The 25,689-nt window shown below is 49.4% G+C and overlaps 2 protein-coding genes across 26 annotated transcripts in view; both read left to right on the top strand.

Moving 5' to 3' along the window:
• The window catches only part of MACF1 (microtubule actin crosslinking factor 1), a 337,865-nt gene extending 328,499 nt beyond the window's left edge, over nucleotides 1-9,366 (top strand). For 17 of the 25 annotated variants that reach the window (XM_043461815.1, XM_043461814.1, XM_043461830.1 and 14 more), the window contains 4 exons: nucleotides 3,675-3,886; nucleotides 4,422-4,532; nucleotides 7,008-7,137; nucleotides 7,900-9,366. In XM_043461815.1, the coding sequence (XP_043317750.1) occupies nucleotides 3,675-3,886; nucleotides 4,422-4,532; nucleotides 7,008-7,137; nucleotides 7,900-8,156 (710 nt within the window). In that variant the 3' untranslated portion in view covers nucleotides 8,157-9,366. The remainder of the gene's footprint in view (nucleotides 1-3,674; nucleotides 3,887-4,421; nucleotides 4,533-7,007; nucleotides 7,138-7,899) is intronic. The other 8 variants (XM_043461824.1, XM_043461828.1, XM_043461827.1 and 5 more) reach the window with 1 other exon arrangement.
• Nucleotides 9,367-14,450: 5,084 nt separating this feature from the next.
• The window catches only part of BMP8A (bone morphogenetic protein 8a), a 41,631-nt gene continuing 30,392 nt past the window's right edge, over nucleotides 14,451-25,689 (top strand). The window contains exon 1 of the mRNA XM_043461803.1: nucleotides 14,451-15,089. Coding sequence (XP_043317738.1) covers nucleotides 14,756-15,089 — 334 coding nt within the window. The 5' untranslated portion in view covers nucleotides 14,451-14,755. The remainder of the gene's footprint in view (nucleotides 15,090-25,689) is intronic.

Here is a 25,689-nt window from a genome sequence, read left to right as displayed (position 1 = left end):
GTATTAGAAGGTGGAGTCAATAGTAGACTGAACAGCCATCATGAGGGAGGGGCCTACATCGACAACCAGGTTTCTGCTTCAGTCATGTCTAATCAGTACTGGATGTAAGGTTCTGGCATCCAGGAGAAGGCTGCACTGAGGATGTACCTGAGAGGCAGGCAGGGCCGGATGATGGTGCTAAAGTCTCAGGTGCATGAGCTCATCACCAGGTTGAAAGTCTTAAGAGGGAGAACAGGACTGCAGACAGAAGCAGGGGGACGTCAGCACTGAAGAAGTGAGTGGGATGGGGTAGTCCACAGGAGGAGACAAGCAGGGCCCTAGAAGCCAAGGGAGAGTGTTTCAAGAAGAAAATAGTAACTCCCCCACTTGCAAATGACAACGGCAGAGAAGTGTTTTTACCTGTCAGATTTATCTGGTTTTTAATTTGTGTACAGGTGATACACATGAGTACACACATACTCTCTCAGTTCAGAAAGCGCTGGCCAGAGTGAAGTAAATGGAATATATTCATAGCATTATTTTTGAGAGTGTACTTTGGTGTAAAATTTTGTAGAGCAGGTGCTATTTAGTCGCTAAGTCATGTCTGATTCTTTGTGACCCCATGGACTATATATAGGGGTCCTCTGTCCATAGAATTTCCCAGGCAAGACCCCATGGACTATATATAGGGGTCCTCTGTCCATAGAATTTCCCAGGCAAGAATACTGGAGTGGGTTGCCATTTCCTTCTCCAGGGAATCTTCCCATCCCAGGGATCAAACCCACATTTCCTGCTTGGCAGGCAAATTCTTTACCACTGGGCCACCTGGGAAGCTGTAGATCAGTTGACAAATACCAAAAACCTTAAGTGTGCATCCTTTCTCCCCAGCAAATCCACTTGTAGAGACTTACCTTAAGGAAGTCATCATGGATGGGCACAAAAACTTTTTTCAAGTAGTCTGTCACAGCATTGTATACAGCGTGTTAAAAATTATGAACAAATATAGCACAGGGTTGGTTAAATAAACTGATCTCAATATGATGAAATAATACTTTGTAGCTAGCTGAAGTTATGTCAGATACATCAAACATGGAGGAGTGTTTCTGATGTTTTTGCATTTTTTATATATGGACATACACACACACAAAGTTGTGCAGAGGAATAAAGATACTAACAGTTTAATAGTACTGTCCCCTAAGGTTAAGCAGTTTTAATTCTTTCTGGTTTTCTGTAGATTTCAACCTTTCTACAATTTTTTTTTTCCTTTCTACAATTTAAAAGCATCCCCTGAGGCAGTAGTGGTCTGTGACCCTTGCCAGTGATTGCCCCGGGGAGGGGGGCGGTTAGAGCAGTGTACGGCCGAGAGTGGGATGAGCTCGTGTAGCTGATGATGCATGGAGCTGGGAGTGGGCAGAGGGCAGCTTGGGTGGAAGATAAGGATTCTGGTCCCAGTTCTTGCATAGTTTTCCCTGCCCTCAGCCTCTGAGTGCTGCAGTTTTCCATGACGTGAGGATGCTGACTGGCTACCGAGAACAGTCAAGCATCGTATTTACACATGATCACGTGCTGTAAACTGCAGAGTGCATGGGGAACATGTTCTTATCGTTATATTATTGCATTTAACATGTAATTGCCCTCATCAGTGATGCCATTTCAGTCTTCCTCTTGTGTCACTGTGTTGTTTTCTGGAGAGTGAGCTCAGTGAACTGTTAAGTCTCATCGGTTTAAACCACATGTCTGAAGTTCTTTCTGGCCTAGGGTCATAAACAACTCCTCTGAGGCATCGTGGTTGGTCCTCAGTTGAGTAATGATTTCCATTTGTCAGTGTTACTTCAGCACTTGCTGTGCATCCGCCGTTGTGCTGGGCATGCTAGCAAACATTAAAGATAAAATAAGTGTTTAGCAATACAGAATGTTATTAAGTACCCAGGTTAGTGCTGAAGGAGATTCTCTTTAAGAATCATGAGTTTAGATACTGAGGGAAGTGCTGGAGTTTGGGGAAAGGGTCAATAGGGAACCAGAGGGCCCAGGAATGAACCTGGAAGGGCATATTCTTTTGGGGCCTGAGAAGGAAGGAAACAGGTTAGCATTCCAGGAATGCTGCACCATCCGACAAGAAGGACCCTTAGACATCAGTCAGCCTGACTGATCACCTCTAGGGAGGCTGAGGAAACAGAGCCCCAGGCAGGAGGGATCACAGCTGGGAAGAGCCTGGACTGTAACTCAGAGGTTTTGGTATCCAGGTTAGCCCTTTTAAGCTGATACTCTGATATGTTATGTCAACTTCACGTATTGAAATGAATTTGGATTTGACTTAGGAATTTAAACCACTCTGCTTATGAAGCCTCGTGCAACCTGATTTAAAGTTTAATTCTACCAAGATTCCTCAAATTTCTTGAGGACTTGTGGGACTGGGCAGGAGAGAGGAGTGTGTACCATTACCTGAAATCTTCTAAACTTGCAGTTTCTGGCCAAAGTAAAACATCTAATATAGGGAAGAATGGCAAATAGTTTGTTTATGGTGGTTCCCTTTTCCCAGGCTTTACTAACAGTCCAGTTTGTTTAGACCTGTCCTAGGGAGCAGCTTGGGGGGTGAATGAGGAAACAGAAGGTGATCACAAAATTAACACCTTTCAGTGAGGAGTGACCTAAGAACACGTTGCAGGGGGATTGTTTCTTTTAAATTCATAATGTCTTTCACAGTTAATGTGTGTGTTGGCCGTATTTGCTGTCTTCTGACCGAATCCAAACGTGGGGTTCTGGTCTGGTGGCTCCAGGAAGCCCCGGGACAGCACTGCTGGCCGTCAGTGCTCTTCCCAGACTCTCCAGCTGACACCCCTCTCCCACCGCAGGTCTGCCTTCAGCTTCTCGTGGCTTTCAGCTTTTGACTTAATGGTTTCTCACTGGCAAGTTTTGTGCATGGTCTTGATCTCTCTCTCCTCCCACATGTTTACTTCTTAACAGTTCAACCCAGATCTTTTTACTGTCCTGAGTCCCTGGACCCCTTTGTTTAGGATTATTATCAACTGAATTCAAGTAGAAGGGTCTAGATCAGTGGTCCCCAACCTTTTTGGCCCCAGGGACCAATTTCATGGGAGACAGTTTTTCCACGGAACCAGGGGAGGGGGTAGTTTCTGGATGATTCAAGTGCATAACATTCATTGTGCCCTTTATTTCTGATGCCACTCCTGGTCTGATAGGAGGTACCGATCTGCGGCCCAGAGGTTGGGGACCCTTGTCTAGATGATTTAAATTTCAGTGATCTGGTTTTCTATACTGTTTCAGTACCATGTGTCCTGTAAGAGTTGAGCAAAAAGTACACATGTCCTGTGAGAGAGAAAAGAGAGGTTTTGATTTAACCTCGGAGGTTTGTGGACTGCTGCATCTGCTTTCTCTTGACCCAGGGGACAGTGCCAAGGCAAGATCATGACCGCAGCATGGGACGGTGCTTGGTACACAGTTCTTTATTACAACAAACCAAGGGGTTATTTGCTAATGTGTCTGCTGTGGGTAAGAATCATGACAAGGCTGATAAATCAGGAGTATATCTCTATTTTAAAAGAAGCCGCAGATGGTACTAAACCTATAAATTATATAACTGTTTTCGTGGGGTCAAGCAGCTGTGTGACCATCAAAGATATATTTTTTCGAGGTTAACTGTCACTGTATGTGTGTGTATTTATTCCCTTTTCTAGCACGAGGTAGAACTAACATCGAACTTAGAGAGAAATTCATCCTCCCTGAGGGGGCATCGCAGGGCATGACGCCTTTCCGGTCCCGGGGTCGAAGGTCCAAACCATCTTCCCGCGCAGCTTCCCCTACCCGCTCCAGCTCAAGTGCTAGTCAGAGTAACCACAGCTGCACATCCATGCCGTCCTCTCCAGCCACCCCGGCCAGTGGCACCAAGGTACGTACAGCCTCGGGCATGACCTCCTGCCCCGCTCCCAGCCCTGCACGTGGCCGTTGTTCAGTGTAGCCTCTGAAAGACTCCAGTGAGGAGAGGAACTTGAAGACATATAGACCAGGCTGGCCAGGCCCTAGTGGTACACAGATCTGGACCTTTAACATGGCCGGAAAGGACGTTTAAATAGGAATTGAGTCATTCAGTCCAAAGTGCTTCTTTCCACGTATTCCCATTTTGAGTTTGAACCCATCCAGGGTTACTGATCTTGAAAATCCAGGCACTATCTGTGCAGCTGGAGCTAAGAGAGAAGTTTGTTGTGATGATGGGTTGTAGATGAAGAATGCTACTGCCTTTCTGCCTTGGCCCCTTTCATCCCGTTGGACTGATGCACATTTTATTTTGTTTTCTGTTTCTTTAAAATTTAGTGTCTTCTATTTATTATTTATTTATTTATTATTTATTTTATGTTCCCAATTTGCTCCTTTTCTGTTCCACTTTCAATTGTTCCCGTCCTTCCCTTTGGATTTCCGTTTCACAGACTCCGCTTCAGTTCTCTCGCTGTTATGACAAACCCTGGTTGGTAAACAGTAGAGCTGGCACCCCTGTCAGGGACAGCCACTATCCTGACCTCCAGCTGCCCAGCCCCGAGGTAGAGTATGGCTTTGCTGACTAAGGACACAGGCAAGACCAGGCCCTCGCTCATGCCGAGAACCTCACCAGCTCTCCCTCCTGACACGAGCCCGTGCTCTTTTCCATCTTTCTGGTGTTTGCTTTCACAGCTGATTCATCCCGTCCATTGTCTTTCAGGGGTTTCTAACTCGGATTCACCAAAACTGGAGATAAATAAGTGATGCCTGAGACTGTATTGTGTAACAACTTCCCAACAGTCCTTAGAATGATATTTGTTCAGAGTGGTAAACAGTGGTCATTCGTGGTGATTTATCAATATTGTTTATAATCAGGCCTCTTGGAGTCTCCAGACGTCATATCTGACACAAACGAGTTATGAACACTTGAAATTCAACAACGGTGCATGTTCAACAGTGTTCTATCTTTGCTTAGGACAGAAGAGTGGCTGGCACCCTCCCGCCCGGAGTCGCATTCCGGGGGTGGTTGGTATTGCCACGCTGGTCCGAGGCCTGGGTGCTGCCCCCTTCAGCCAAGCACAGCATTTGTGAACACTGCTCTGAGGCTCAGGTTTCAGTTTCTGAATTCCTTGGCCCAGGCACTTGGGTTTCTATAGCCTTGATTTGAATACACATGCCAGCAATTCAGCATGTTCAAGTGCAGTCATTAAAATGCCCAAGTGCTTTGGGAAGAGCAGTGTTTCAGAAATAAAATGTGGACCAGCAGCTTGTCTGATAGCGGTACAATTGGCACTCTAGCTGCCGGAAAACATTGGGTTCTTGTGCCTCAAAACATGGCACTGCGTTTAGTCGTGTCAAGCTTCAACCAGTGTAAACAGGAGGTACAAGAAGCCAGTGTCCACACATGGACTCGCTTTCCTGGGTTTCATCCTGCTTCAGTTCAGAAATACATCTGGCTTAGAATGTGATCTGGGGACCCACTGACACTAAAACCCCATGATTCAACCTGCCTGTCCTGCTTTTTCTTCTTCAATGGCTCCAGTTTCATGAAAGTCTCAAAAGTTCTAGAATTTTTAATGTCTTAATTATGAAGTGCCAATTCTCATAGGATTCTGATAGATCAGCCTTTCTGTCTTAAGGTTTTACCTTTGGTTTCATTTCGTTTCAAGGTTTCATCTTCTCTTAAGTACTGGTATTCTGCACACTGTCCTGGCGCAGACTCCCAGCCCAACATCTCTGGGGCCACGTCTGCCCAGCAGCAGTAGCTTCTGAAACTGGTGCTGTTCCTCCTGTGTGGGCCAGGAGGGTTTGTGCTGGAATGTGAATCCCTCTGTCGCTTTTGCTCTTTCTTTATAAAGAAGAAACACAACGAAATGGGTTGCTTTACTCTGTTCTTTGTATAAACATCTTAAAAGTCCTGGAAAACAATTTACATGATTGATTTCAAAGAAAAATTAGAAGAGCATGCTGTGGCATGAATGATACTCAGAATAGATTAAAAATATTTTCTCTCCAAATTCTTTTTTTAAAAAAAATATACACTCAGACGGGAAATGGAGCTCCTACCAGCATCGGTAAGGATAACATGCATCTAGCCAGCTCTCTGCCAGTTTAGGAAGTGCTTCTGCATGTGAATTATTCGCTCAACAAGTTTATATTGGGCCCCTTGTCTGTGCCAGATGTAGTATTAGGTGCCTAGGGTGTGAGAGGGAGCAAACAAAGTCCCTGCTTTTCTGGAGTTTCTGCTTTAACCTGGGAGGTTTCAGGCAGCAAACAGGGAGCCTTGCTGGGCTGTTGAAGGGACAGCAGCAGGCCAGTGGCTGCAGTGGACTGAACAAAAGGCAGTGTGTAGCCATGGGGTTTGGAGAGCAGGCTCCTTCCCTGGTTTCCAGGGCGAGAAGGGAAGGCACACGTGCCGGTTCATGTTAAGTCCAGACCCAGGCCCTTCTGGCCCCAGGCCGCTCAGAGCCTTGCTCCTCATAGCACAGCCCCACTCTCACGGGCTTCTCCTAATCGTTCATTTGATCAGGTCGAGTAATTTAATCTTCATTCTACCAGTGAAGAAATAGATCTACTTCACTGAATTTACTGCATCTTCTTAATAGGGACTAGAGTAATATTTGGATCTCCATGCTAAGAGTTTGGGGTTAGAACTCATATGTCACAGTTCTAACCCCAAAACTTTGATACTTTGGAGTATTTGGATTTCTTACCTTTACTCATTTGTCATATTTCTGTCTGTTTTGACTACTCTAATCTTAGCATTTGAGGATTTTTTTTTTCTGGTAGAAATTTATCAGTAAGATAAAAGGCATTGGAAGACATTTTAAAACCTTTAGTTGGCACATGAAGGCTTTATTTTGGAAATGCTCAAAATTCATGACCTAGCATACTTTCAAAATAAATCATTGTTTTCCTGGACTTTTAACTAGCTTTTCAGTTTTTTAGAAATGAGGAGGGCTTGAGTAAACCTTGTAAAGTGGAATTTCTGTCAACGATTTCACCAAGTAAATATGACCTTTTTGTTTTTTTTTAAGGTTATTCCATCAACAGGCAGCAAGTTGAAACGACCCACACCCGCCTTTCATTCAAGTCGAACATCGCTTGCTGGCGATACTAGCAATAGTTCTTCCCCAGCGTCCACAGGTGCCAAAACGAATCGGGCAGGTAAGGACCTGCCCTAGCACTTCTCCACTGGGGATAAGGATGAGGGGGCATGGCCAGCCTGGGAATCTGGAAACAGCAGCCTCTCGGCAGCGCTTCACTCCTCTCTGAGGAGCAGAGAGGGAGAGAAACACAGGTGCGGTGCCCAGAGGACAGCTGGCTCAAACCTTGCCTCCCGGGAGCAGGCGCTCCCACAGCCAAAGCCACAGCACCTGTTCGTCATCAGAAACGATTGTATGGGGGAGAATGTAAGAGGGGGAAGGGCTTCCTAACACACCGTATTTATGTCTGCTGGGAGCTGAGAGTCAGGGGAGGATCACGTCTGCTCACCTGTGGACCTTCCTCCTGGGAACCCAGGGCTTTGGCTTCCACTTGCTGCTCTCTTTGCCGGCCCTCCTCCCCCCGGTTCTTAGTCCGCCGTGTGGCTCTCTCCTCCGAGCCAAGGCCCCAGGGCAGCCCCGCTCCACTCCGCCATGGGGGCGTGTGACGCGACAGTGCTGCTGAGAGAAGCTACTTTCTGGTCCTCAGGACTCTTCTCAGGTAGAAGCACAAAGTTAGAAAAGGCTTCGGCAGCTTCTGTATAGGTGAGAGAACCGAGATTCAGAAAGACTCTGGTTTGCCCAAGGTCACTCAGCACATCAGGTGGTATCAGGGTCAGAACCCTGGCCTCTGGTTCTCTTGTTCTCCACACCACCACCACCATGCCCTCCGCCCACCCACCAGTGCTGTCTTTATTAAGTCTGCCACTTTATTCTTAAATTCCAGACCCTAAAAAGTCAGCCAGTCGCCCTGGGAGTCGAGCTGGGAGTCGGGCCGGGAGTCGAGCCAGCAGCCGTCGAGGAAGCGATGCTTCTGACTTTGACCTTTTAGAGACACAGTCTGCGTGTTCAGACACTTCGGAGAGCAGTGCCGCAGGGGGCCAGGGCAGCTCCAGGAGGGGGCTCAACAAGCCTTCCAAAATCCCCACCATGTCCAAGAAGACCACCACTGCCTCCCCCAGGACTCCGGGCCCCAAGCGATAACACTGTACAAGCACCCCCAAGCCTCTCTCCACTTTGAATCCTGCTCCATGCATTGGGTGTATATTTATTCTGAATGGGAGAAGTTATATTGTTAAAAGTGTAAAAGAATAATTGTGTTATGAAGCTGCCTTATTTTTTTTTCTTTTTGTAAGTTACTATTTTCATGTGAATATTTATGTAGATAAAATTTGCCTCCTGGTAACCCTGTAATGGATGGGGCCCAGAAATGAAATATTTGAGAACAAGCAAAAAGGTCAAGATGCAAATGTGTATTAAAAAAAAAAAAGCCTCTAAATAGGGTTTCTGCGCGGTGCAGGGTTGTAAACCTGCTTTATCTTTTAGGATTATTCCTAAATGCATCTTCTTTATAAACTTGACTTGCTGTCTCAGCAAGATAAATTATATTAAAAAAATAAGAATCCTGCAGTGTTTAGGAACTCTTTTTTTGTAAATCACAGACACCTCAATTAGTAAGAACCGAGGGGAGGGCACTTCTGATTGCTTTTTCCATTGTTTTTAATGTTGTGTGATTTTAGCTGAAGAGAGGGAACCTCATCTAGGTAATGTTTGCACATGATACAGCAAAAGGAGTTCATTGCAATACTGTCTTTGAATACTGTTTCAGTACTGGGTGTTTAAAGGACAAATAGCTGCTAGAATTCAGGGGTAAACGTAACCGTTCAGAAAACGTCAGAACATTGAGGTTTTTAAGAGTCCTGGTTCATAACTTCCTTTCCAACCTGGCCACTATTAACTCCTGTGCTCACTGGGACCCAGGCCGTCAGCAAAGGGAGACTCCCTGGTGGCATCGTGAATTACACTTTGTTTATCTGCATTTTTTGCTATTTATTTAAAATGGCCGATCAACTTCCCACAAACTGAGGAATGAATTCCACGAGCCTATTCTGAAAATGTGGACGTAAAACAAACACTCGCTCGTCCTTTAAAGGAGTTCACCAGCACACTTGTTAACAAGTCCCGTTTGCTTCCTCCGTCTTTTTTTTGTGCGTAATAAAGTCAACCGACCAAGTGACCATGAAGAGGGGCTGTCTGGGGCTCCTGATTTTTAGCTGCTGTTCCTCTTCAGCTCCGACCATGTTGCTGTGTGATTATCTCAATTGGTTTTAATTGAGGCAGAAACTGAAGCTCTACCAATGAACTGTTTAAAAACAGGACACACTTTTGTATTAAAATTGCTTGCAGTAACAAATATTTTGTATTTCCTGCCTTTTTTTTTCTCAACCATTACCTTATATATAACATATTACTCTGAGGAATGATTGTGTTTTAGCTAATTCAGTGTATTATTCAAATCCCGATATCTTGGATAAATTATGGAGCTCATTAATAATTTTTTTCTTGTATATCTTATTCTCATTAATTTCATTTAACAAGGGGACAAAGAAATACTCAGACAGTTGTTAATGTAAATCTATAGGGCTATCTACCCCATTTAGATCATTAAACAAATAACCAGTATGTAAGATTTCTGTTGTAGAAACCACAGGCCTTAGAGCTTCAGAATATGGGCCAGTTTCCCACAGTAGGCTGAAATTTCTGGTTAAATGGTAGAATAAATAGGATTTCAGAGGTAGAAACAAAAGTGATCATCAAATCTAGCCCCTTTGTTGTATAGACAGAGAAACAAATGGGAAAGTAAATGAGAAGAAAGTAATTTTCCCGAGATCACATAATAAATAAACAGTGGAAGTGGACCTTGAATCTAGTCCTTGGCTCCCTATCCAAGCCTGCCAGTTCGTTTCCCTTCAGCCCCGGGTTGGCTTTATAATAATTAGAACAGCCAAATATTAGGTAACTCTGACACAGGAATTAGACTAGGAAATAGCTAGAGAACTTGAGAGGTAAGAGGGATTCATCCTCAGCCACCTGCATCCTTGCTCATTGGGTCACACTCCTTGTGATACGGGAATTCGGTAAGAAGGACACATGATTGCCAGAGCTGTTTGAGGCCAAACATCCAAATTTTTTAATTAATGGGATGTGCAGCCTGACAGATTCTGAAGCAAGAGCTTACTTACTCTGTTCTCTGTGGAATCAAGTTTAAGTTCAGGATGTTGGAACTTTGTAAGAAGGTCTTTTCACTCAAAATCTGCTTACCCCTCTAGACTTCCTAGCTGCAGAAGCATGCTGGAAGGAGCTTGATCTCCATTTTCTCAGAATCTGGACCACAGTCACTGTTTTTCTTACCAAGGAGTTCAGGGTTTCCCTCAGTCTTTGCAACAAAGTTCAGCTAGGGTGCAGTCTGCAGAAAGTGCATTTCCATTCAGTAAACACCTGTGTGCAAGACCATGTGGGAAATTCAGGGATGACAGGAAAGGGGTTACATCTGCAGTTCTGTGACACAAGTGCTAAACAAGTAATGCAGACTTGGTGTCTGCTAGGATAGAGGAGGGCAGGTTCTAGAGCCTTGAATAACAATAGCTAACATGTATTGAGTGCGTGCTGTGTGCCAGCTCTGCTAAGGCTCTATGTACATTCTTACATAATTCACATCATAATCCTGCAATCATGAGCCTCACTTTTAGATGAGGGACAGCCTGAGAGAGGTTCAGTGACTTGCCCAAGATCACAAAGTTGCCAAGTGGCTGGGGAGGCCCTTGTTTGACCCGACTCTGGACATGGAAAAACAGGCTGGTTCCAAATCAGGAAATGAGTATCGTCACCCTGCTTATTTAACTTATATGCAGAGTACATCACGAGAAATGTTGGACTGGATGAAGCACAAGCTGGAATCAAGATTGCCGGGAGAAATATCAATAACCTCAGATAGGCAGATGACCCTTATGGCAGAAAGTGAAGAAGAACGAAAGAGCCTCTTGATGAAAGTGAAAGAGTGAAAAGCTTGGCTTAAAACTCAACATTCAGAAAACTAAGATCATGGCATCTGGTCCCATCACTTCATGGCAAATAGATGGGGAAACAATGGAAACAGTGAAAGACTTTATTTTGGGGGGCTCCAGAATCACTGCAGATGGTGACCACAGCCATGAAATTAAGACAGTTGCTCCCTGGAAAAAAAGTTGTGACCAACCTAGACAGCATATTAAAAAGCAGAGACATTACTTTGACAACAAAGGTCCATCTAGTCAAGGCTACGGTTTTTCCAGTAGTCATGTATGGATTTGAGAGTTGGGCCATAAAGAAAGCTGAGCGCCGAAGAATTGATGCTTTTGAACTGTGGTGTTGGAGAAGACTCTTGAGAGTCCCTTGGACTGCAAGGAGATCCAACCAGTCCATCGTAAATGAAATCAGTCCTGAATATTCATTGGAAGGACTGATGCTAAAGCTGAAACTCCAATACTTTGGCCACCCGATGTGAAGAACTGACTCATTGGAAAAGACCCTGATGCTGGGGAAGATTGAAGGCGGGAAGAGAAGGGGACGACAGAGGATGAGATGGTTGGATGGCATCACCGACTCAATGGACATGAGTTTGAGTAGACTCCAAGAGTTGGTGATAGACAAGGAGGCCTGGCATGCTGCAGTCCATGGGGTCACAGAGTTGGACACGACTGAGTTGGACTGAACTGAACTCTCCAAGAAACCTTCCCCATGTCAGTTCCCCTCAAGTTCAGGAGTTCCAAGATGCCACTCACAGATCACCTGTCCCCAGTTTTTCTGCCCCACCAGACACTTTGCTGGGCCCTCTGTCAGAGAACAGCCTCCATTCTGCCTTCAAAAAGACTGTTCACTTGTGAGCCCTGAGGGCCACTGGAGGGCCGGAAGCTGGGCATCTTCATCTCTGGCTCAGGGCACAGTACAGATCAGCACCCAGTGGTTTATGGGAATGTGAGGCCATCGTTTCAAGAGCACAGCCATCTCCACTCATCCTAAATGGAGATAATTTCTGTTACAAGAATCAGACCAGCACTGGGGCTGCTTGCAGTCTTGCTGGGAGGCCAGTATTATACAGTACACAATGGGAGAATTACAGGCTAGATCTGAGGCCCCCAGTGACGTATGGACTCAAAGAGGAAATGCAGAGGGAAGCCCAGGAACATAGGGACAAGGAAGAGGGCAGATTTCATAGACCCTGACTAAGTCTGACAAGGGGATACCCTCAACTCTGTCCCCTGCCACTGCATGTGGAGTCACCAATGGATTCACCCTAACAGCCCTCCATCCCATCTCTATTAAAGGATCATTGTTGTCTTGACCCCTCGAATTACTGTACCTGTCTTCAGCTGTAGGTCCTTACTCCATGCTCCCTCCAATCCATAGTCCCCTCTGCATCCAGCCTCTGGTTAGGCCCTGGGCACTTTGAATGGCTAGTCTGAAGCATTCTTACCAGGTTTCGCAGTCTTGTAGAGATTTACATGTTGGGTAAAAGGAAAACTAGGCATGGACTTAAGACACCAGCAAGTGACTGGATTTAAGATTTGATATATTTTTAAGTTTGCAGTGATCGTGGGGAAATCTGAATTTCATTGGATAAAATTAATCATATATTTTGAAGTTTTATCTTGAACCCACATTGGGGTGCCATAACCATCTGCTATCCAGAATCCTCACCTGCCCACTTGCCCCCCAGTCTCTCCAGACTTCTCTGAACATTTCACTCATGTGCTCACTACTCCAACCCAGCTCCACTGCTATGTGACTTGAGGGAAGTCCCTTAGCCCCGGGTGCCTCTGTCTCCTCATCTGTTAAGTGAGGTGGGGAATGGGGGGTGCAACGCCCCTATAACAAGGGGTGATCAGGAAAGAAATGACACAGAATGTGGCTGGTACATGAACAGTGCTAACTGTCATCTGCTATCGTTATGCTCTTTGGAGTCATGGCCTTCACACAAGCTTTTGCTTCTACCCTGAAACACTCCACTCCTAACCAATTCATTCCGGCCTTCGCAGCTCAATATACGTGTCTCTTCGTCCCTGGTGGCTCAGACGGTAAAGTGTCTGCCTATAATGCAGGAGACCAGGGTTCGATCCCTGGGTCGGGAAGATCCTCTGGAGAAGGAAATGGCAATCCACTCCAGCACTCTTCTCTGGAAAATCCCATGGACGGAGGAGACTGGCGAGCTATACAGTACGTTTGGTCGCAAAGAGTCAGACATGACTGACTTCACTTTCCTCCCAGCGCAGCTCCTTAACCATAAATGAATAAACGAGGTGGGATTAGCACCTAGGGAAGGGTCTGTGCAGAATGGTGGTGGTGGTTTAGTCGCTATGTGGTGTCCAACTCTTGGGACCCCATGGACTGTAGCCTGCCAGGCTGCTCTGTCCATGGGATTCTCCAGGCAAGAATACTGGACTGGGTTGCCATTTCCTTCTGCAGGGGATCTTCCCGACCCAGGTATCAAACCCAGGTCTCCTGCATTGCAGGAAGATTCTTTACCGACTGAACTATGCGGAGCTAGTCAATCGAGGAGTTTCATGAGGAGCCCTGTCTCAAACCGCTGAGGGCCGTGACAATGAGGATGCGCAAAATAGCAGGAAGGACACCAGAGCTCCTTGACCCGCGGAGGCACATCCCGCGCGCGGCTGGCCCCGCACCTGGGTCCAGAGGGCTCACAGCAAGCCTGGCGATGACAGCGCGCCTGCTGGAGCTGCTGGGGCGGCCGGTCCGAGGCGCCGACCGAGAGCGCGCCGGAGCCAGGTGGGTGGGAGCGCCGGGAGCAGTGATCCAACAGGTGTCAGATGTCCGGGAAGGAGCTCCCAAAGGCTCACGCAAGGGGACTGCGGGGAAGACGCCGGGAGGCCGAGCAGCAGCTACAGTGACGGGAAACTCGGGCCTGGATGCTGCTGCTAGAGGGATGCGACCCACTCTCTAGACTTGGCTGGTACCCGCGAACGCCTCCACTTCTAGACCCGACTGAGACGTTTCGGGTCCTACGGCGACACCCCAACGCACCAGGCAGGGCTGCCGGGTCACTTCGCGGGCCAGACGAAGAGTTGGGATCCGGCTGCGGCAGGGAGGTCAAGGAAGGACACGCCTCCGCGGGAGCGCAGGGTCTGATCTCCCCGACCGTGATTCTACGCTGGGTTCCCAGGCCCAGTCCCCGCGCCCGCCCGACAGCGCAGCCAGCGAGGGAGGGGAATCCAGGACGACAGCTAGGACCCCGACAGCACCACTGCGGATTTCTCGCCGGATCATCTACACCCAGATGTATCTCAAGTCTCCAACACCAGCCATACAGAGCCCCTTCCCAGAGCCTTGTCCCCGCCCCCGCACCCCCATTGGTCGGGTCCGAGGGGCGGGACCCGACGGCTCCCAGCTGGACTGAGAGAGGCGGCCGCGGCCCCTTGGAGCGGTACAGACGCTGCCCGCACCTCCCCGAACCCGACGGCCGCTCTCCCTGCGTCTCTAAGCTGAGCGGCCTCGGCAGCAGCCGGACTGTCGGGCGCAGCGGAACGGACAGACTAGCCGACCGTCCCTGCTTCCCGGAGGAGCCCCTGCCCGAGGCGGTGCGGCCGCAGCCGACGGTCCGGGAGCTCTAGGGACCGCGCCGCATTCGCGGGCGACCCACGCCCCGTCCCGCCGGCCCAAAGCCAGGCCCTCCGCGCGCCGTCGGGGCGGCTCCCACCCGGGCCCCGCTGGGAGCGGATGCGCGCGCGGTGAGGCCGCCGCGTCCCGCCATGGCCGCGCGCCCCGGGCCGCTCTGGCTGCTGGGCCTGGCGCTGTGCGCGCTGAGCGGCGGCGGCGTCCCCGGCCCGCGCCCCCCGCTCGGCTGCCCGCAGCGCCGCCTGGGCCCGCGCGAGCGCCGCGACCTGCAGCGCGAGATCCTGGCGGTGCTCGGGCTGCCCGGCCGGCCCCGGCCCCGCGCGCCCCCCGCCGCCCTGCTGCCGGCGTCCGCGCCGCTCTTCATGCTCGACCTGTACCGCGCCGTGGCCAGCGACGACGACGAGGACGGCGGGGCCCCCGAGCGGCGCCTGGGCCGCGCAGACCTGGTCATGAGCTTCGTCAACATGGGTGAGCGCGGGTCCCGGGCGGGCGGCGGCGACCCCGGGAGAAGGCAGCGAGCTGAATGGCCCCACGGGGGCTGCGCGCGAGCGGCTGGGGCGTGTGCGCCACCTCGGGCAGGGGGAGCGCCTGCTGGGGGCGGGGAGTCACCTTGTCGTGGACAAGGACCTGCGGGAGGAAAACCTGCCCGGCTCAGGGATGTGGGGGTCGGTGAGCTGCTGGACCAACTGGGACGGACGAGGAATGTGAGTCCCAGAGGCATGTACCTTCACCCGCCCCCAGACACCCCGACGTAAGATCCTGTAGTGTCGGGTGGACCCGGGTAGTGCCAGGAAGACAGTCTGGTCCTGGCGAGACGGATGAGTAAGCAGAGGCTGTGATGCTGTCCCTGTGATAAGGGCGGTGTGAAGAGCAGGACAAAGGTCAGAGTGGAAAACCCTGTCACGGCATCAAAGCAGCAGAGTTGAGGTGAGGACCCAGATGTCCTGAGCCCACACTGAGCAGCCTCTTCCCTGGGCCACCTAGGGGTGGGGTAGGGGAGGGGAAGGCATGGACTGAGCTCAGTGGGGCAGAGACTGTGGTCTTGTCACCCTGGGCCCACATCTGGGACTTGGCTTGTCAGGACTGAGTGTCCAGGCCCAGTGAATGACCCAATGGGCAGTTTGGACTCCCTTTGTTCTCCAGGCAAAGCCCAGCTTTTGCTCTCTGCAGAAATTATACTCCAAATCGTGAAACCATTTACTCTTAAAGTTCTCAAAGATCACTTTGTCCACAACTAAACTTTCTTTAATTTACATTCATGAACATAGGTCTCCCATCCGCTTTGTTTCCTGTCTGAGGCCAGTGAGGGGCGGGGATCTGGGCTGCGGCAGACGCCAGGCTAGACCTAGGGACCAAGGACCATAGATCAGGCCGAGGTGGGAAGAGCCGTGGGACCCAGAGTGGGAACAGGCCCCTGGCCAGGGCCACCAGCCTCCCTTCACCTTGTAACCCTCCCAGCAACCCTGTCGGCAGACATGATATTCATCCCCATCTCCCGGATGAGGACAGTGAGGCTCAGAGAGGCGCTGTCTGGCTCAGGACAACGTGACCTCTGTGTGGCCGAGCCAGGACAGGCTCAGGGTGTTTGGTCTCCATCCCGGGCTCAAGGAGGTGACAGTTCTGTGTCAGGAGGTCAGGCTTTCATGGTGGAAAGAGCTGTCAGAGGGGTTTCGGCAGAGGGATTCATGGGTCAGAGTGACAGCAGATTTTATGCATCTTCAGCCATTTGCTTTCTCTGGTAGGGCAAGAAGAGGGGACAATCTGGGAGGCCTGTCCCCTCAAACCAGACCTGGTGATGGGTTCAGGTGAGAGCGAGCCGCAGGAGGCAGCCGTTAACCTCTGCTGAGAGCCCTGTGCCAGGCTCAGGACTTGGGCTGGTGGATTCTAGATGCCACCTTCGTGGTTAGAGATGGACAGGGTGGGGAGCTGGGGACAGAGGCATCCATATGTGGAACTGAGGCTGGAGCTCTGTGCTGGGGACAAGCTGACTCCAGGCACAGGACCAAGAAGTCCTGTGGATACAGTCCCCCTGAGAATGCCCCCACGGGAGTCCTCCATCTGTGTGAGTCACCACCTAGCCAGGTCCCTCTTCCCCAGCACCCCCGGGGCAAGGGGTACACGGCCCTGGTGGGCGCTGCTGCTGTGAGTGAGCAGCACCCCGAGCTCAGGAGGACCTGGCTCCCCTCCTGCCTCTGCTGTGTGGTCCTGGGGACGCCCCTGCCCTCTCTGAGCCTCAGATCTCTCCTTGAAAAATGGGGCTCCTCGTGGTCTGTCCTCAGAGTTGTTGTGAGATAGGTTGATAGAGGGGGAGGGACAGAAAATCAGCCCCCTTTTAGGGGAAACCAGCCCTGGTGAGTGCTGACCGCGGTCTCTCCCAGCTGCTGCTCAGCCTTGGTGTGGATGTATGGAAATGTCTTGACCTGTCTATAGACACACGAGACCCAGAAACAAGATTTTTAAAGCCAAAGATGTTCCTACCAGTTTTTGAATAAAAAGGAAGACTTGAAGTACCATAGGCCTATAAGTGTAGCAACTTGTGAAGCTGTTTTACCAACCTCATTCCGTGGGCTCAGAGAGGTTAAATAACCAACCCAGGGTCACACAGCACATCCATGACATCATTGAGGCTAAGGATTCCAAATTCCAATTTCTTCCCAGGCCACCTCTGCATGTTTCATGGAGATCTAAGGCCTGTGACGCTGTGGATTAACAAGCCGATCTTTGTTCAGGGGAAGCCTGGTGTGTGGGCAGGTCCAGCCAGCTGTCAGAGGGCCTTCTTTATTCTGATGTACTAATTGCACTAGTAAAACTCCTGTAGTTGGAGCAGTTTAACTGGTAATTACGTGGGCTGATGTGGGGATTAGGCACCTACCAGCGTTGTTTCCTGCTTTGGAGGCCCCGGCCCCGGGCCCCTGAAGGCCGGCGGGCCCTGAACCACCGTGGAGTCCAACAGCAGAGTCGCTGTGGCGTCAGCGCCCACGCCGAGGCTCCCACACGTGTGGCCTCCAGCTCCCCTCACCGGCCTCATGGCTCCTGAGAGGCCAGGCCTGGGGCTTGCCGGGCCCTGACCCTCAGCAGCGCCCGTAGGACCCGGGGGCCTGGGGCTCTCAAAGGCTCCCGTCCAGGGGTCGGGCCTCCGTCCGAGCGGACACTTCAGGGGCTGAGTTGTGACTACCAGGGCCTGTGCTGGGGGCCAGGGCTGAGGTCAGAGCCGGGCCCCGCCTGGCCTGCCTGTCAGTCTCTGCCCGTGGACTCTTGGCTCCCCTTGGCCAGGACACAGAGATAGGGCTGGGACCTCGAGGAGTGGACAGAGCTGGTCCCTGGTGTCGCCTGAGCTCCGGGGAGGAGACCCTGAGCTGGGAGGCAGCACCCAGGGTCTCAGCCCTCCTGGGCCCGCCGTGGGTTCCTACACGTCCCCCACTTATCTGGTCCCTTCTCAGCACACCGCCCACCCCTCCGCCCAGCTCAGGTGTGACTGGCTGGACCCCGAGTGTCTCAGGCCGGCCCGGCCCCTCCGGAGAGAGGAATGAGGCAGGAGAGACACCTCTCATGTTCCTCCTGAATCCTTCCCCACCTCCTGTCCACAGAGCGCGGGTGCCCATGCTCCAGACTGAGAAACTGAGGCACAAATGGCTCTGCAGGCTGACGTGTAGTCAGAACTGGACGGGACCATCTTCTCCTTTGTCCTGACCCTTCCCTGAGCTGGACTCACTCATTCCTGTGGGCCCGGGCAGCTGAGGAGAGGGGTGGGAAGGAGCTGAGGCTCTTGGATTCGGGAGAGGCAGGGCTCCATGGGGGTGAGGGGCCTGCCCGGGGCCTGTTCAGCCCCCTGACCTGGAAGGGGTGACCCTTCACCCCCATGAGCCCCGGGCTCACTTACTTTGGTTCCTTACTATGGAATTCTTTCATATTTTTGTGGTGCTTGCTCTGTGCCAGGCTCCATCCTAGCTCCTGGAACATAAGAGGGAACGAAGCAAAGAGCCTCTTGTGGAGCTGACCTTCTGGTGGGAGAGACGCACAACCGTGCATCAGTCACGAGGTGACGATCACCTGGGCTACAGGGACCCCCTCTCTGGGTGCCAGGAGGGGATGGACAGCATGAGGACAGGCAGGACTCGGCTGGGGGTTCTGACCTGGGCCCGGAATTTGCATCTTGACTCCGCCTCCTACTCTCAGTGTGATCTGGACTCTCCAGTCCGCCTCTCGGAACCTCAGTCTCCTCCGCTGTAAACGGAGATACTCACGGTACCCTCCCCGGAGGCTGCTCAGGGATTGTGTGAGCTGACACCCAGTGACGAGCACATGCCGAGACCCTCCGTGTCTGTCCTTTCATCTCATCTCACAAGTACTGTCACATCTTTGTTTTCAAAGGCTCAGAGAAGTTAGGCGGTTTTCCCGAGGCCACACAGCTGGTCATCTTCCAGCCTGTGTATCTTCTGCTCTTGTCCTACACAGAAGTGGCCTCTCCCCCCGGCCCAGGGACCGTCATTAGGGTGCAGTGCATGCTGCTGAATTGGACTGTGTTGAATGTATGTTGTAAACTGAGAATTGTATTTTTAAAGTGTCTTTATTGTTTGGGGATTTACAGATAAAGCATGCGCACTGTACAAAATTCAGTTTACAGAGGAACATGTAGCGTGAGTGCCCCTGGGAACACTCCTCCTACCAGCCCATCCCCTCAGGCAGAGCCACTCTCTGATTTCTATCACCAACCAGTCCTTTGGTCTGTTCTTGAACTTCATGTCAGTGGAACCATAGTCATACTCTGGGTCTTTCACACAACAAATTTTTATTGAGATTCATCCATGTTTCTGTTGTAAATATTATTCAATATAAATGAGTTGTCTTGCATTGTAAACCATTCTTATTTGGGACATTTGGGTTGTTTCCAGTTTTGGGTTGTACATAGAACTGTCTAAATATCCTTGTACATATCCTTGTACACAGGTATACTAAACCTGGATTTTCATCCTGACAGCGCCGCTTGGGAGCTGTGAGACATCACACAGCTTCCTTTTAAAGTCTCGGCACCTCATTTCCTTCACTTTAAAACAAGGTTCATAAGGACCACGTCCCGGGTTGTGTAGGATCGGTGATACATGCACTCAGGTCAGATGCACACCCGCTACACAGTAGGAGAATAATATGTGGGAGCTGATGTATCACATCCTGTTTCTGAGCCCTTGCTCACATTGCACCCTCTGCATAGAGAACACTCACCTCCATTTCTTCTAAAAAGGATGGGCAGGGGTTTACATAAATCTGACTCTTCCTACCCCACTCCTCCCAAGGAGACAGACTGCTTCCATGATCAGAACCCTCACCCTTGATCATTTGTATTTCTTAGGATTCTGCCTGTATGATCTGGGGGCACATCTAACCTGTCCTTTTGCCACCTCCCCCCAGGAAGCTATGAATAACCTGAGAACAGGGACCAAACATGAGTCTCATGGCAAACCACCCCCCAACCAAATCTCCCCGCCCCCCCCAACCCTGCCCCGAGGCCAGCTCTCAGGGCAGACTGGTGACGCTGAGGGGAAGCAGCAGCCGGGGTCAGGGAGCACCAAGAGCCAGGAGAAGGAGCACAGAGCAGGGCCAGCCTCCCCGTCTGTGCGGATCACCCTCCTCTCCCCTGGGACCCGAGTCCCCGCAGGGCCCTGCCTGGAGGACCATGGCCTCAGGAGGTCGCTCTCAGGCACCTGTTGATGGAAGAACCTTGTGAACAGGTGATCCCCCCATCCATCCCAGTATCACCACCAGAGCACATCTGGGGCCACTTATATCACATGGGCTCCAAGTCCGCAGTTCCACGTGAAGGGCCCCTAACCTGATGCCCAGTGATCCTCTGCCCCCTGGGCCTCAGTTTCCTCATCTATGCAGGGTGGCCCCGAAGGCCTTTCCAGCTCCCACCAAAGAACGTGCCCCCCACCCTCCCTGCCTGCTGATGGCCCCCCACCCCCCACCCCTGGGGTGAGGCAGACTCAGGGAGGGAGCACACGGCCAGTCCTCACAGGCACGCGCTCCCCGTGGGACAGAGGGCGTGTGTCACCATGACCACGTCCTTCTGGAAAGCCCCACAGTTCAGGTCTTTCCCTGGTTGACCTGGAGGAGCCGCATCCTCCTTGCTCACATCTCCTGGGATCTATTTTTGGCTGTGGCGGGCTTGATGTGGTGCTGTGGGCGGGTGCCCCTTTTAATTTGGGCTCTGAAGCTGGCTGAGGTCTGGATGGTAATTATGAGCACCGAGCCATTTATGGAAACAGGTCCTGAAAAAGTCAGTAATGAGAACTGACTAAAAATGCCCCAGAATGAAGCAGGGGCCTGCTCTTGGCAGCGCTGAGATTCCTGGGTGGGAGGGAGCCCTTCAGGAGGCAGAACCGGGAGGTGATGGAGTCCGCGGCTCCCCCGGAACCTGAGGCCACAGAGACTGGGTCTTGTCTTAGGTCTGAGGGGCCCCTTGGCCTCGTTACCGGTGGGACCAGCCAGACAGGCCCAGCCCGTCCGCCTCCAGGGCCCTGAGGGAGCCTGTCCTTGTCGGACTGTGAACAGAGGTGAGTCCCGCAGGAAAGTGAGAACATGGGTGGCTTCAGATGGAGGCCCGAGGTGACCTGGAAGCCACTCCCAGACCAGCAGGACGCCCCAGTTCAGGGGCTCCACTGCTGGACACTGAGTCGCTGTCCTGGGAACCAGGAGCCCTTGGGAAGAGGGGCCGGACATCCCCTCTCTGGGCCCCGGGGACACGGGGGGCTGGACGAGCAGACCGCAGAGGCCTCCCGTTTCCACCCCATTGTTCAGTCTCTGTCCTCAAACTGGTCACCGCCCAGAGGACAGATGAGCCAGGGATGGGGACCCCGGGACAGGGAAAGGGAGAGACTGGCAGGCTTGTGTGTGGGGTCAGGGGAGGGCAGGGGGCTGTTACAGCTGGACCGAGAAGAAAATAGCCTTCATGCTTGGTGGGATGGGGCAACCGCCCGGAGAGGGCTTCAAGGAGGGTCTCCAGGGGAGGGTATTTACACCAGAGGGCCCAGGAGACCATGAGGATGGCCGGGGCCAGCTCAGGAGGTCTGGAAGCAGAGCCAAGCTTAAGACCCTCCTGTGGGCCCTGAGGGGCTGGGGAAGGGCTTGAGGGCAGGAAAGACTGTCAGACAGGGCAGAAGATTGCATTTTCTTTTTTAAAAAATTTATCAAAGTATAATTGATTTATAATGTGTTAATTTCTGCTATACAGCAACCTGATTTAGTTATATATATGCATGCGTCTTTTTCAAGTTCTTTTCCTCTTTAGGTTATTACAGAATATTGAGCAGAATTGGGTGGGCTGTACAGTAGGTCATTGTTGGTTATCTATTTTAAATATAGTAGCATGTACATGTCAATCTCCAGCTCTCAGGCTATCCCTCAAACTAATATTTCCAATTCAAGCTTAGGATTATAGACTTTTACTTAAATGCTTTTTTCATATTTTATTTTTCTATTTTCTCTTGCACTGAATAATTTGGTTGGTCCTGACAACATTAATACGATTGTTGCTGTTGTTTAGTCACTAATTCATGTCCGACTCTATAATAGGTATAGTATAACATCATCGTCATAGCAATATGCTTACTGAAAAATTAAGATTTACTTTAAATTTTGTCCTTAAGGTATTCTACTAGGGATATACAGTCAAGTTACTCTGTTTGAAAATTACTTGAAATAATTCCTCACTGTGTGGTTAAGCCACCAACTCAATACACCCACCATTGGTTTACTATTTTGCATGTTAGTGTTGGGTATTACTTTTTGGTTTTATATTTTGAATTATTTTTGTTTTATACTTATGTGAAATAGTTACAAAATTCACAAAGCAAGGGACATTTGGAGAGACCTAGCTTCCATGCCTGCCTCGTACACTATGTCTCTGTTCTCTTTCTCTCACAAAAGGTAACTACATTTTTTAAAATTAATTAATTTATTTAATTTTGATTCTGCTGGGTCTTCACTGCTGCTGGCCGGCTTTCTGTAGTTGCAGCCAGCAGGGGTGACTCTCTAGCTGCAGTGCCAGGACTTCACATTGCGGTGGCTTCTCTTGTGGAGCACGGGCCCTGGGTCACCTGGGCTTAGTAGTTGTGGCACACAGGCTTAGTTGCCCTTCAGGATGCGGAATCTTCCTGGACAGGGATCAAACCCATGTCCTCTGCAATGGCAAGCGGATTCTTTAGCATTGGACTACCAGGGAGGTCCAACTACTAATTTTTTCTTAATTGAAATATAGTTGACATACAATAGTGTGTTAGTTTCAAGTATGCTATGTAGAAATTCGACATTTGCATACATATGAAGTGATCACCATAAGTCTAGTAACCTTTTGTCTGCATACAAATTTATTATAAAATTACTGACCATATTCTTTATGCTATATATTATACCCCATGACTTATTTATTATAACTGCAGATTGTACCTCTTAGTCCCCTTCATCTATTTCACCCACTCCCACTATTTTTAATAAACTTACTAGTTTGTAGTTTATCTCTCTATTTAAAGAATAAAATTGCATATATATGTACATATGACATGTATGCATTTTTATAATATTTATATTTTTTAATGTATTTGTTAATTTATTTTTGGTTGCCCTGGGTCTTCATTGCTGCATGGGCTTTTCTCTAGTTTCAGCGAGTGTGGGCCGCTCACTAGTTGTGGTTTGCAAGCCTCTGATTGCCGCTGGCTTCTCTTGTTGCGGAGCACGGGCTCTAGGGCACACGGGCTTCAGCAGTTGTGGTATGTGGGCTCAGCGGCTGCGGCTCCTGGGCCCTAGAGCACAGGCTCAATAGTTAGGGCACGCGGGCTAAGTTGCTCCGCAGCCTGTGGGATTGGGGTCTTCCCAGATCAGGGGTCTCACCCTGTCTCCTGCTTTGGCAGGCAGCTTCTTAACCTCTGTGCCACCAGGGCAGCCCCTAATATTTGTATTTTGACATGTTCTTAGATAAAAGGCATCTTATCTGTACTCTTCCCCTTATTTCTTTTTAAAATAGAACTATCCTCTGGAGATCACTTTGTTGCAGAATTTAGATGATCTCTTTGTTCTAATTTACAGCTCTTTAGCACCCCATCATGAAGAGGTACCATGGTTCGGTTATTCCATCTCCTACTGATAAACATTTGATTGTTTCCAGTGTTTTTCTGTAACACATTACAAAATTGGGCTGTAACAAATAGTCTTGTATGTACATCTTTTTGTATCGTACCTTTGGGACAATTTTTAAGAAGTGAGATGTCTAAGTCAAAACATATATCATTTTGCTAAATGCTGCCAGATTCCCCTCCATGGGGATTGTGCCATTTTGCCTGCCTGCCAGCAACACGAGTGCTTGGTCTCATCTTAGAATGTCTTAATTGAAAGATTTCTCCAAAATACCACATCTAAAGTAAGCCCACACTGAACCGGAACTATAACTCCAATTTTTAAAATAGATATATCCAGAAAAATAGAAATAAATACAGACATATGTTTATGCATGGGTTAGGATTTGTTGTTGTGGTTCAGTTGCTAACCCATAGAGTAAATTAAATGTGCATGAACCCATAATGATAGAAATAAATAAATGGATAATTATGGGATGAAGGACAAGTCTTCTTTTCAAAGGAATTCCAATTAAGAAATGTAGAGGGAAAGAAGGAAACAGAAAATCACTATTGCAGATAATATAGTAATAATTGCTACAGGCAAGAGCCACTTGTGAGTACTAAAATTAGTGGGCAAAAGTGTGAGGAAAAACAGGATATAAGCACAAATCTCAGTGTTTCTCCTTCAAGATATTTATCATTTCCAAAAAAAATAATGACATTACAGTGAAGATACCTGGCAGATAACACCTTAACCAAAGAATTGGTAATCACTAGTAATAATACATGTTGACATTATGTCATTCTATTGATGTGCTTAGAAGGGTACATTATATCCATGGTGTTCTTCTCCAAAATCTGTAACTTCAATTTAATAAAGAGAATGCAAGGACACATCAGATAAACCCAAACTGAGGGACAGTTGACCACATACCTGACCAATGACCTTCATGATGGCAAGGGCATGAAAGACAAAGAATGGCTTAGCACTTGTTACAGGTCAGAGCAGATCAGGGAGCCCTAACAAGGAAATGTGATGTGGGATCCGGGATGGAATCCTGGAACAGAAAAAGGACATACGTGGGAAAACGCAAAATTCTAGAAAGGTCTATAATGTACTTAATAGTATTGTACCAATATCAGTTTCCTGGTTTTGAACACGGTGCTATGGTTTGGTTATGTAAAATGTTATCATTAGGAAAAGCTGGCTAAAAATTATGGAAAGTCTCTTACTGTTCTTGCAACAATTTTTCTCTTAATCTCAAAATCAAAAATCACTACAAAATAAAACTTAAAAGCATTAAAGTGACCCCACATGCCCTCTTTTCACCCCCTCTTGCTGTCCTTCACAGGGCTCCTCGCTTACAATGATTGTCTGTTTTCTACCTGACTTCCCCACTGCATGTACACTCGACGGGCACAGGGGCTGGCCTGTCTCGTTGACTGCAGTTTCCCCAGTGCCAAAGTACGGACTTGCATACAATAAGCACGGCTTTCAAATGTGTTACATAAATGAATTAATTAATGTTCCCAGATATGCCCAGGGAAAAATGATGGAAAATGAGTGTTCTTAGAAAACCTCCAGAGCATGAGAAGACAGCATAGGCAGGGGTCTTCTCCCATGTGCCCAAAGGGAAAATTATGGGACACACCACCCCCACGCAAGATTAGGAATTCCTACCCCAGATTCTGCAGATGGAAAGAATAATTTACTACCCAGAAACCTTGCTTCAAACATCAGCAGTACCCCCCAGGACATTCACAGAAACAGGATTCCTGGCAGGACTTATCTCAGATGGCCAGGAGCCAGAACATAGGTCAAGCAGGGACCACCTCCTGCTCTGCAGCACCCCCACCCGTCCCCCTCGCTGCCTGTCTGAATCTGCCAGGGGACCCGGGAATGAACTTCCCAACTCCACAACCAGCAGCAAATTTTACCGGGAAAACCCAAGAAATCACAT

Source organism: Cervus canadensis, chromosome 2 (assembly GCF_019320065.1).
Source record: "Cervus canadensis isolate Bull #8, Minnesota chromosome 2, ASM1932006v1, whole genome shotgun sequence".
Taxonomy (NCBI): domain Eukaryota; kingdom Metazoa; phylum Chordata; class Mammalia; order Artiodactyla; family Cervidae; genus Cervus; species Cervus canadensis.
This window is presented reverse-complemented; position numbering and strand designations above follow the sequence as displayed.